Consider the following 12,209-nt stretch of genomic DNA (forward strand, 5'->3'; position numbering starts at 1 on the left):
GGGACCTAGTTCGGTTTGTCTTAGGATCAAACTAAGTCATCAGAGAAGTACATATATGTGCTGAGCCATCTGCTGGCCTTCCTTTTTCTTTTTAAAAATGGTATCCATCATTTTTCTGATTGCAAAAAAAGTACATAGTGTGTGGAATATTGGTGAATAGAAAAGCAAAATTAAATGAAGAGTCATACTCATTACTACTTAGCATCTACAGAGTGGATGGATGGATGGATGGATGGATGGATGGATGGATGGATGAATATTGACCCAAATCAGATCATCCAGGATCTATCGTCAAGAACCCAGAGCCTCCACTAATTGGAATGTTAAACACAGTACTGTGTCCAAAAGGGAAAATGGGGCTGGAGAGATGGCTCAGAGGTTAAGAGCATTGCCTGCTCTTCCAAAGGTCCTGAGTTCAATTCCCAGCAACCACATGGTGGCTCACAACCATCTGTAATGGGGTCTGGTGCCCTCTTCTGGCCTGCAGGCAAATATGCAGACAGAATATTGTATACATAATAAATAAATAAAATACTTTTTTAAAAAAAAGGGAAAATGACTTCTAAGCCACCTGACTGATTACCTTTGAGTCAGCAGGGGAATATGGAGAATGACTGAATATCAGTGTGCCCAGCCAGGTGGTAGTGATGCACACCTTTAATCCAAGGTCTCTTAATTTTCAGAAATTTTTTCTAATTAGAACAATATTAGGGAGGCAGAGGCAAGCGGATCTCTGTGAATTCAAGGACAGCCTGATCTACAGAGTGAGTTTCAAGACTGTCAGGGCAACACAGAGAAACCCTGTCTCAAAACAAAAACAAAAACAAACAACAATGACAACAAAAGAATAGGGGGAGAAGATGATAAAGTGCATTGGGATTGTGTTAAAATTTCCACACAGATACTGTAGGGCAAACTGTACTAGAAAATAGTATACACAGTGTAATTTCATTCTATTAAAATGCATGCTAAGATAGATGATTGACAGATGATAGATAGATAGATAGATAGATAGATAGATAGATAGATAGATAGATAGATTTTTGTAGCCTGGTTATCCTGGAACTGACTATGTAGACCATGCTGGCCTCAAATACACAGAGATTCAGTTACCTCTGCCCCTCCCAAGTGCTTGGATTAAAGGTATCACCACCACAACTGTCCTTAAAAAACTTGAGAAAGGGCCTCTCTGTATCCCAGGCTGGCCTTGAACTTGCTATGTAGCCCAGGCTAGCCTCAAACTGATTATCTTTTCTTCTTCTTCTTCTTCTTCTTCTTCTTCTTCTTCTTCTTCTTCTTCTTCTTCTTCTTCTTCTTCTCCTTCTCCTTCTCCTTCTTCTTCTTCTTCCTTCTCCTTTCTTCTCCCTCTCTCTCTCCCTCTCCTTCTTCTTCCTCCTAAGTGCTGAGGTTGCAAATATGCACCACCACTCCTGGCCATATAGGATCTCTCCTCTCTCTCTCTCTCTCTCTCTCTCTCTCTCTCTCTCTCTCTCTCTCTCTCTGTGTGTGTGTGTGTGTGTGTGTGTGTGTGTGTGTGTGTGTGTGTTGAGACAGGGTCTCAGTGGTGTGGCTCAGGCTGGCCTTGAACTGATAATATAGCAAGGATGAGGCTGAACTTCTGGTCCTCCTACCTCAATCTCCCAAGTGCTGGGAGCATTTGTCTTTGTAAGCAAAGGAAACTGTGGTAAAGACTGTGAATACATTGGAGTGTGTGGGGGAAGTGGGGGAGGGAGAGAACCCAGGCAAGGCAACAGTTCTTTGGGGGGAGGATGTTTCTTTGTTGTTTAAATGAAGACAATCAGTCCATACTGCTTTTACAGTTTACATGACCAACATTTTAGTGAATAACAATCCCCAGGAAATGTCTCCTCAGCATTTCTCATGACCACAGACATTCTTGTATGGCTTTTCCTGAGTGAATTCCATGGAATAGTGGCCATTTGCAGGCCTGGGATAGAGATCAATGGTACAGAGTTTGACTCCCATTCACGAGGCCCTGAGTTCAATTCCCAGCATTGAGGGAGGAAAAAAGAAAATGGTCATGAGTATTAGGAATTATGCCCAGAAGGACTTGGAGCACTTAGTAGTGTCTCTGAGACCCAAACACGTGCAGAGCCCCAGCTCAAACCATGTCTCTGCTAGATTGCCACATATTACCTTGTGGGATGCAAGGTCAGGCCTTTTCCATTTCTTCTGCTAGTGCAAGAGGCTGAAGATAAACAAGGTATCTGTGGTAGCTTGAATAAGAACAGCTGCTATAGGCTCATATATTTGCCTGCCTAGTTACCAGAGAGTGACACTATTTGAAAGAATTAGAAGGATTAGGAGGCGTGGTCTTGTTGGAGGAAGTGTGTCATTTGGGTTGGGCTTTGAGGTTTCAAAAGCCTATGCCAAGCACAGAGTCTCTCTCTTTGCCTACGGATCAGGATGTAGCTACCTTTCAGCTACTGCTCTGCTGCCTGCCAGGGTGCTGCCATGCTCCCTGCCATGATGATAAGAGATTAAATCTTTGAGACAATGCTTTCTTTATAATAGTTGCCTTGGTCATTAGTGTCTCTTCACAGCAACAGAACAGTAGCTAAGACAGTACAGTGGCCAACCACAAAGGCTGGAAAACATCTACGCATCAGCTGAGCACGTGCTGTGAGTCGCCACAGCAAAGACAAGAATGAAGGGGATCTAGGCAAGCTGACTCAGCCAGTAAAGAAGCTTGCCCCCATCCTAAGACCTGAGCTCTTTTCCCAGGACCCATATGGCAGGAGAAATCTGACTCCACAGATGTGGTGTGGTATGCAAGAGCCCCCGTTACCCCCCCATACATACATACATACACACACATACATACACTAAAAAAAAAACAATTTAAAGAAAGGAAGGAAGAAGTAGATCTAGGGGCAACTACTTAGAAAATATATCAGCGAATACTGTAAAATTATGGGGGGAAGAGCAAGCTATAAGAGCAATTATAAAGTGTAGACTCGTTTTTATTTAATACGCCCCAGGAAAGACCTGGAAGATACGCCAGGCTGTAGGTAGGATCTACCTATGCCTGTAGGAATCCTGAGGAAATGGGCTCTCTGTTTTAGGAGATTATGCAAATAAGGCTGGCTCTATAGGGGAGGGACGCTGCAGGGTTTCCCACAGGGTTCTGACACCATGTCAGCTGCGCAGTGTGTGAGAGAGGGGCAGTGAGGAACAGTGGGCAGAGTCCAACCCCAAGGGAAAGGGTTAAGCATCCCGCGCTCCTGTGGGCGGGATCGGCGATGAGATCGGCAGCGCTGGGCTCTGCTGGCCAAGCCTGAGCATCACCGAGGATGCGGCGCACGGAGAGGCTGCAGGGACGCGCGCAAGGTGAACGCGGGGCTGCGGGTGCAGCGCGCAGGTGAGGAGCTGGCCGAGGGAGGGGGTGATGGCGGGACCCAGGAAAGCGAGGAGCAAGGCCTACAGCCCCCTTCGCGGGCGTGGGAGGTCAGGCCTGCACGGTACCTGCCCCCTACCCGGGACACTGCGGGAAGGCGTGGAGCCAGGGGGAGCGGAGCTGGAGGAGGAGGAAGAGAGGTAACCCGAGATGGACCAGCTCCTGCAGACTGTCCTGCGGAGGCCCTCACCCTGCTTCCCCTCCCCCCACCTTTCTCACCTAGTCTCTGCGGCTGATTGCTCTCACCTCCCCTCAGACCTCTCCAGTCATGGGACCCCAACGCTGGGCGATCTCCTGCCTGGACAGCAGGTGCCCACATCTCTTGCATCGGGGGTGGTAGGCAGATGGCATGTTATTCACTGAAGGCCCAGCTCAGCCATCTCCTCCTCTGCAAAGCCTACAGAGCTCCTGTGCAAGATGAGCCCTCTGTGCTTTGGTATCTCTAGTACGTGTACTCGTGTACTCGCTGGCTGTGCGACCTTGGGCAAGTTGCTCAACCTCTCTGACTCTTGGTTGCCCCTTTCTTTTCCTGTCTAATGAGTCCTCGCTCCTTGTATGGGAAGTATTGTATGGGTACCTAGGTTCATAACAGGAGCCTAACTGAGCAAACTCAACACAGGGCGTTATTATCCACCTACACCCCTCTCAGGGGGCGCCAAGTCTTTCCTTAGCACACCTTAGTCCCAGCCTTAGAACTGAGGATTTTATGGGTCCCCAGCCGACAGCCAGGGTCATGAACAAAAAAACCTGGGTCTTAATAAATGTTTGAGAGAGACCTTATCAAGGTTTAAAGGCAGTCTGTAAAGCTGGAGCTGGACTAAAGAAATCCGTGAATCCCCTGAAACTGCCCTCACCTTCCCATGCCCTGGAGAGCTCCTGGGAAAGGTATCTGGAGTTACCAGTTGGCTTCTCCAAGTGTCTGAGCCACCGAAGGTGGCTGTATCCAAGAGGAAAAGAACACAGCACCTACCCCCTAACACAGCTGGCCCTCTGCTGGCTGGCCACTGCTGGTACCTCCTGCCTCCCTGGCCTACTTAAGGATGGACTCAGGAACAGGGACCTTGAAGGACTATCCACCTGGGCGGGGCCTGTACAGGGGCAAGAGATGTGAAATGAAAGAGACAGGAGCAAACAGGAGACATTATACAGGGGGTGTTGTCTCTGGGGTAGGGAGAGCCAGGCACAGGGTGTCTATGCTGATGCAAGCTACCTTTTTGACTTCCCTGGGCACACTGACCTCTTTCTCTAAACAAACAAACAAACTTCTCAGACCTCATCATGTCCAAGCTCCCCAATCCTTGTGATGATCTTCAAAGGCCTTTGAAGCCCAGCCCCTGCCTGCTGACCACCAACCACCCAGCCAGATAATATGTCCTGAGCTCACTGAGCTGACCCCTGATCTACAGTCTTTGCATGTGCTGTTCCCTCTGTCAAATGCTTTTCCTTCAGATAAAAAAATGCTTGGCTCTATCATCTTACCATTTAGCTTAAGTGTCACCTCAGAGAGGTGCCTGGCACCCCCTGTGGAGACTCTATAATCTAATCCCGTATTATTTCCTTCAAAGCTAAACTTTATTTATTTTAGAGAGTCTCACTATGTAGCAGGCCTGCAACTTGCAGTGTAGACCAGGCTGACTTTGAACTCACAGAGATCCTCCTGTCTCTGCCTCAAGAGCTAAACTTTAACATTTTTTAAAATTATGTGTATTGAAGCTGGTGGCGCACGCCTTTAATCCCAGCACTTGGGAGGCAGAGGCAGGCGGATCTCTGTGAGTTCGAGACCAGCCTGGTCTACAAGATCTAGTTTCAGGACAGGCTCCAAAACCACAGAGAAACCCTGTCTCGAAAAAAAAAACCAAAAAAAAAAAATTATGTGTATCGAGTGTGTCTGTGCCCGCACGCGCGTGTGCACGTGTGTGTGTGTGTGTGCGCGCGCGCGTGCGCGCATGAATGCATATGTGGAGGTCAGAAAACATCCCAAGGGAACCAGTTTTCTCTTTCCACCATGTGGGTCCTGATCAAGGATCGAACCCTGATCATCAGACTTCTCAGCAAGCCCTTAACTTTAAAAGTGTTTCTTGTTCATCTTATCTAGAATGGTCTTTCCACACTGGGGAGGGAGCAGTCTCTTCAATCTTGTTCACTGTTTTATCCCCAGTTTATTTGTTGTACTAGTGAAGGGTATAGCAGAAGGAAGCTGTCTAGATAAAGGTTAAGGAGATACCACAAAGTTCCTACTGTGGGTCTGAGCCTCGTGTGTCTCATTATATAAATTCCCTTGAGGTAGACACTCTTGTTAGCTTCATTTACACAGTGCTAGAGAAGCAAAGTAGCTCCCCCAGGAGACACAATGCCAGTATTCCAACTCAGGTCCTTCCTCAAATGCAGAGCACATTCCTCTTTCTCTTTTTTAAAATGTATTTGTTTACTGTGTATGCACTGTTTTGTCTCTGTCTATGTCTGCACTACAGGCTAGAAAAGGGCACCATATTTCATTATAGATGTTTGTGAGACTCATGTGATTACTGGGAATTGAACCCTTGGAAGAGCAACCAGTGCTCTTAACCACTGAGCCATCTCTCCAGCACACCCCCCTTTTATTGTTTATTTATTTATTTATTTGTTTATTTATTCTTATTTATTGGTTTTTCAAGACAGGATTTCTTTCTGCAACAATCCTGCCTGTCCTGGAACTCATTTTGTAGACCAGCCTGGCCTCGAACTCAGAGAGAGTTCCTCTGCCTCTGCCTCCTGAGTGTTGGGATTAAATGTGTGCATCACCACCGCCCAGCTTCCTCTTTGTCTCTTATCACAGTTGGACCCTAACAAAACTAATTTCAGGGCAGGCAAGAAGGCTCAGCAGGTAAAGAGGCTTTCTGGGTCACATGTGTTTGATACCTGGGACCCGTGTGGAAGGAGAGAACTGACTCCCACAAATTGTCTTGCTATCCACATACTTGCAGATATCCCCCATAACTAAATGCATATGTAATTTTAAAAGATTAAAACCTGATTTCAGGGGACTGGAGAGATGGCTTAGCCTGTCAGAGCCCAGCACTGAGGTAGTGGCTCACAGATTTCTCCAACGCAGCTCCAGGCAATTCAACAGTCTTCTTGGCTTTCACAGACGCTGCACTTAATATATATACAACCATCCCCATCAAATTATATATAGATACATATAGACATATAGACATAATTTAAAGAAATATTCAAAAGGCTAGACCTGGGGCTGGAGAGATGGCTCAGTGGTTAAGAACATTGCCTGCTCTGCCAAAGGTCCTGAGTTCAATTCCCAGCAACCACATGGTGGCTCATCAACCATCTGTAAAGAGGTCTGGCGCCCTCTTCTGGCCTGTAGGCATACAGACAAAACATTGTATACATAATAAATAAATAAATATTTTTTTAAAAAAAGGCTAGACCTGGTGGCACACACCTTTAATCCCAGCACTCAGAAGGCAGAGGCAGGTAGAGCTCTGTCTACATAGTGAGTTCCAGGCCAACCAGGACTGCATAGGCACTGTCATTTCATCAGGGGAAGGAGATGGCACTCCATGCTGAGGGAGCAGAGCCCTGAGTGTCAGGACAGCCCACTGAATGCAGGACGGTGACTGAGCCACCTGGCATGGCCACAGCCTAGGAAGGCCAGGAATAGAACTTGCATTCTCTTCTAACAGCAGTGGGGAGTCAGAAGGTTTTGAGAGCACACGTGCTGTGAGCAGAGACTCGGTAAGCGCGGATGACACCGTTGCCTATGCTTCTCTTATTTCCCACCAGTCCCTTGAGGAATCCATGGGACCCCTCAACCCTCACACCCCATCTCTCTTTGATTTACCTCTTCTCTCTTCCCTTTTGTAGGCTTATCCAGTGAGCTCTAGAAGTCAAGGGCTCTACACTCAAGCGTCGAGTTAAACCATGGCCCCTAGCTCCCGAGGCTCTGCATGTCATCTCCTTCTGCTCTCCCTGTTGCCATGCCTGGGGGCTGGCCCTGCCTTGGCCAGAGGCCTTCCCAGGCCACTTGACAATTCAGCACCCCACTTGATCCCATCAGAGCCACAGACCTTTGACCTCTTCTGGGAGAAGCTGAGAAATGAGAGTTCCTGGCACAGTGGTATCCCCCAGGCCCCTGCTGATGGCCCCGAGAGGCCTGCAGACTCTCCCCTAGGACCAGCCCTGCGTGGACCCAAAGGAGCCCCTGGGGGCCAGGGTGAAAGACTCCTAATAACGGATGATCTCCAGCTGGTCCGGGGGCTTACCTCCCAAGGCTGGACAGGACCTCCTGACTCACAGGAGCTTCTGGAGCCAGAAGCACCTGCCCCCCACCCAGCGGGAGCACCCCATCTCACTTTCATTGCTACAACTCCCAGCCCTCAACTCAGGATAGCCACACTTTCCACTGCCCCGCAGAAGCCTGAAGGCCCAGCAGGACAGCAGCCAGCTAGGAATGAGGATCTAATGGCCCAAACCAAGACCCCCTTCCCACAGGCTTTCCCCTGGGACTACCAGGACTCTTCCCACACTCTGGTACCTGAGACAGATGTTAGGAGGAGGATAGTGCTGGGGAAGCAGGGTGGGCATGAAGAGGATCTCCAGGAGGCTGTCCAGGGCCCCCTACTCACCCAGCAGGATCCAGTAGCCTCTGAGGTTGGCTTACCATCCCCACTTGAGGTAGCATCCACTCAAGAGCCTGGAGCCCAGGGAGACCTGGCATTGACCAGAAGCCTTCCTCTTCCTGAGGAGCTGCCAGCTGAGCCCCCCCAAAAGGGAGCTGGGGATGCCTGGGAAGTCAGCTCTCTGGGACCCCAACCTGAGCAGACTGACCTCGTTGGTGGACAAGACTCCTCAGCACCCCAGTCCATACCACCTTCAACCTCAGACACTTCTGATGAGCAGCTAAGAGTAGGTAGGTACCACCATGAGGGGGCTGAGTGGGGTCGTGAGGAGCGATGGTCCCAGACAGCTAGGTGTAACTCTGGGTGTCATTCCCTCCTTCTGACAAGTTAGGGTGATGGTGCCTTCCTCCTGAGGGACTGGCTTCAGAGGAATGCTTGAGAGTCAGACAAGGTGGTGACTATTCTTGCTGTTTCAGCCATAGCCTCGATGAACGGAGCAGATCCCATCTCCCCACAACGAGTGAGAGGAGCCATGGAGGCTCCAGGAACCCCCAAGTCCTTCATCCCTGATCTCCCAAACTCTGCTCAAGCTGCAAATGGAACGGAGAGCCCCTCGAGGGCCCTGCAGCCAGGTGAGGCCATGGCTAGGGGTGAGGGGAGAGTTACCAAGAACATGTGCTTAGTGATGGGGCGGAGGGCCCGGGGCTAAGTGGAGAAAAGCACCTGCTTACAGGCATTGGCTAGCACCACCTCTGAGTGGCTGAGAAAAATCAACCAGAGTTCACTGGGAACTCCGGGAGTAGACACTGGCTCTGCTGAGCTAGAGTGCTTTTCTGTGCAACACGGACGTAGCTTGTGCACTCAGCCTCCATCCCACCTGGAACCCCAGCACCCCGGATGCTGAGACAAGAGCATCACAAGTTGGAGATCTGCCTGAACTACGTACTGAGTTCAAGGGTCATAGAGACTGTTTCAAAATCAAAAAATGCCAAGGGCTTGGAGATGCAGCTTAGCGGTAGAGTTATTGCCTGGCATAGGAAAGGTCTTGGGTTCAATTCCCAGCACCGCCCACCCCACACCCACCCCACCCCCCACAAAAGGGGAAGAAAGGGAGTTTATGTCTGTCTTGTCTTTGCTAGCCAGTGGGAACCAAACTAGACATTGTGCCTTAGTCTTGACCCAATGACTGTGGCAGGTGCTATATTATCTTCATTTGACAGCTGTCCTTGGAAAATTAATCTACTAACTACAGTTTTGAATATGGAAAAATCAAAAGCACTTTGTGTGTGTTTGGGATTCTGTTGTTGTTGTTTCCTATTTGTTTGTTTGTTTGAGATGGGGGTCTAAAGTAGCCTAGACTGTCCTTGAACTCACTATGTAGCTGAAGATTGCTTTAAAGTCTTGATTGCCCCTGCCTCCTATAGCAGTCATGAGCCCCCACAGCCCGCTCTCAACAGCACTTCCCGGGGAACCCTTTTAATATTGTTATTATTGCAGATGAAGCCGAGGAATGGCCGGGTCGCCCACAAAGCCACCCTCCAGCACCCCCTGTCCAGGCCCCCTCGACATCTCGGCGAGGCCTTGTTAGAGTCACCACACAGAGAGCTCTGGGCCAACCACCCCCTCCGGAGCCCTCAACCAGCTCCATGGCTCCAGCCCCAGCTTCTAGCCCCCCAGCCAATGCCACTGCACCTCCCCTGCGTTGGGGACCCCTGCGGCGGGTGCTGAGTTTTTCCTGGGAGCTTCATGTCTATGGGGTGGGGGTGCTTTTCCTGCTTCCAGCATTGTTGGCATTGGTCACACTGGCAGCCGCTCTAGCGGGACCCCGATTGGCACTAGTGGCTGCCGTGCTGGTGTTGGTGGCTTCAGGGCTGCGATCTACCTACATGCTCACCGATCCTTACGGCTCTCAGGCACGGCTGGGAGTACGTGCCGGCCTGGTGCTATACAACCTGCCCTTCCCTTTGCTACTCACTGCACTGGCAGCGCTCACCCTGCTAGGCCTGGGTGCTGGGCTGCCACAGCCTCTACAGAAGCCGCTTCTGCTGGGAGCCGTGGCACCGGTGCATGCCGCAGGTTTGCTGGCCACAGACCTGTTCTCTACCAGGCCTGTGCTCAACCTCCTGATGCAAGGCTTATCTTGTGCCTGGGGCGCATCTGTCGCTCTGGGCACACTCTGCCTGTGCCGTCGCCGCCTACTAGAAGGCCCCCGGGGCTGGGATGCCAGTCCAGGCCCACGGCTGCTGGCTGTGGCGGGCTCGCTGGGGCTGCTAGCCAGTGGTCTGCAGTTAGCAGCCTCTCTCTGGCTGTACCCAGGGCCTGGCCGGGAGGGTCGCTTCTCCTGGGCCTGGTGGGGTGTGCACTTCTGGTTACGCCTACTGGAGCTGACCTGGGCCCTAGCCCTGGCTCTGGCCGCCCTGGCCGCCACGCGTCCCAGGCCGCCCACGGAACACGCTTGCTGGGCTAAGCTGCTACGCCTGGCTTGTCCCGCTCCCACGGGCAAGAGCGAGGTGCCCGAGAGACCAAATAATTGCTATGCGGGTCCCAGTGGCCTGGCCACAGGCGGCCTGGACATCAGCAAAAGCCTCATTCGGAATGCTGCGGAAGGTGGACTTCCCGCCACGCCTGGTTCCGGACCCTGGGGTTCGGCTGCATCGCTGGGTCGCGGTCGCCTGAATGGCCCTGGGGTGTCCCGCGGCAGTGTGGGGCCTGCGCCGTCGCTGAGCGAGTTGGATCTGCGGCCACCCTCGCCCATTAATTTGAGCCGCAGCATCGACGCCGCGCTCTTCCGGGAGCACCTGGTCCGAGACAGTGTGTTCCACCGCTGTGGCCTCCGTGGCCTGGCCTCGCCGCCGTCAGGGGGTGCCTTGCGACCCCGCCGCGGCAGCCAGCCTGACGCTGAGCTCGACGGTGCGGGCGCCTCCCAGCTCCGAGGCCGCTGCCGCTCACTCAGTGAGGTGTGCTTGCGCAAGTCGCTCCCGCAGCATGTGGTGGACCCGCCCGGCAGCGCGGCGGCCGCGGGGACTTCGGGCAGCTCCCTGGACAGCTTCTCCAAGGGCTCGCTCAAGATCAGCTGGAACCCGTGGCGTCACGGGCTGTCATCCGTGGACAGCCTGCCCCTCGATGAGCTGCCCAGCACGGTGCAGCTGCTGCCAGCTCCTACCCCAGACCCCACTCCTGCCCGGGCTGGGGAGCCCCAGAGTGAGGGCCAACAGCGTTGCAAGACCAGCGAATCTCGCAGCGCCTCCAGTGACACCATAGAGCTCTGACTGCCAGGGAGGACCTGGACCCTCCCCTCAATGTCCACATGAAGTCAGGGAGCTAAGACAGTGGAGCATTTGAAAAACTGGCCTTCTGGGACCTCCACCTGACTGCAGCTCCTGGAGACAAAAAGGCTTGAATTCACCAGACTCGGGGTTTTTTGTTGTTGTTGCTTTTTTAATATTTCTATTCTTTTTTTTTTTCAGCAGATATTTTGCACAGAGGCCGTGAGTTACACGGAATACAGGGTGGACGTGCATGGTTTGATCATGGGGAATAGGGACCAGGTACTCCTGATCCCCAGTGTGGAGAGATAGATGCACCTCACTTGTCCAGACTGACTGTCCTCTTTGTGCCAAAGAAATAAACCCTTCCGATTAGGCTCATGCCTCCCCCTGGTCAAGTCAGGATCCTACACCCTTACGGGAGAGACAGGAAGCCCTGACCCACTGGAACCAAGAGCCTTCCTGAGGAAGGTTGCCTCTGGCTCTGGCAGGCACAACCTCCACTGCCTCACTAAAATCTGTCCACCGTGCAGCCCCACCTCCTGTAATCCGCACTTTAGGAGAAAGCCAAGTTTGGAGGTGTCCTGCATTACTTGGATCCTGCACTGACAGCTGGTATTCAATCCAGAAAGACCAATTCCTAAGCTGGTTCCTCTCTTACCTCTCTTCTTCCTCTCTCCACTTCTTTTGGTTTTTTAATTTTAAAAAGTTCTGTAGATTTATTTCATGTGTATGAATGTTTTGCCTGCATGCATATGTGTATTGTGTACACATATGTGTACCATGTGTACCCGAGAAGGTCAGAAGACCGAGTCTGAGCCCTTGGAACTGGAGGATGGACGGTTGTGAGCCACCACATGGATGTTGGGAATTGAACCTGGATCCTATGCTAGGGCAACAAGCACTCTT

The 12,209-nt window shown here is 51.4% G+C and overlaps 1 protein-coding gene across 4 annotated transcripts; it reads left to right on the forward strand.

The window, feature by feature from the left end:
- Positions 1-3,164: 3,164 nt before the first annotated feature.
- Positions 3,165-11,677, forward strand: Prrt3 (proline rich transmembrane protein 3). Of its 4 annotated transcripts, none has more exons than XM_075983171.1 (4): positions 3,165-3,382; positions 7,280-8,324; positions 8,511-8,666; positions 9,532-11,677. In XM_075983171.1, exons 2-4 carry the CDS (start codon positions 7,337-7,339, stop codon positions 11,301-11,303), a joined length of 2,916 nt encoding a protein of 971 aa, XP_075839286.1. In that variant the 5' UTR covers positions 3,165-3,382; positions 7,280-7,336; the 3' UTR covers positions 11,304-11,677. The 4 variants fall into 4 exon arrangements, with proteins under 4 accessions (XP_075839286.1, XP_075839287.1, XP_075839290.1 ...); XM_075983172.1 differs by lacking the exon at positions 3,165-3,382 and adding an exon at positions 3,435-3,558; XM_075983175.1 differs by lacking the exon at positions 3,165-3,382 and adding an exon at positions 3,583-3,863.
- The last annotated feature ends 532 nt before the right edge of the window (positions 11,678-12,209 follow it).

The sequence above is a fragment of the Microtus pennsylvanicus genome, chromosome 8, assembly GCF_037038515.1.
Source record: "Microtus pennsylvanicus isolate mMicPen1 chromosome 8, mMicPen1.hap1, whole genome shotgun sequence".
Classification (NCBI taxonomy): Eukaryota; Metazoa; Chordata; class Mammalia; order Rodentia; family Cricetidae; genus Microtus; species Microtus pennsylvanicus.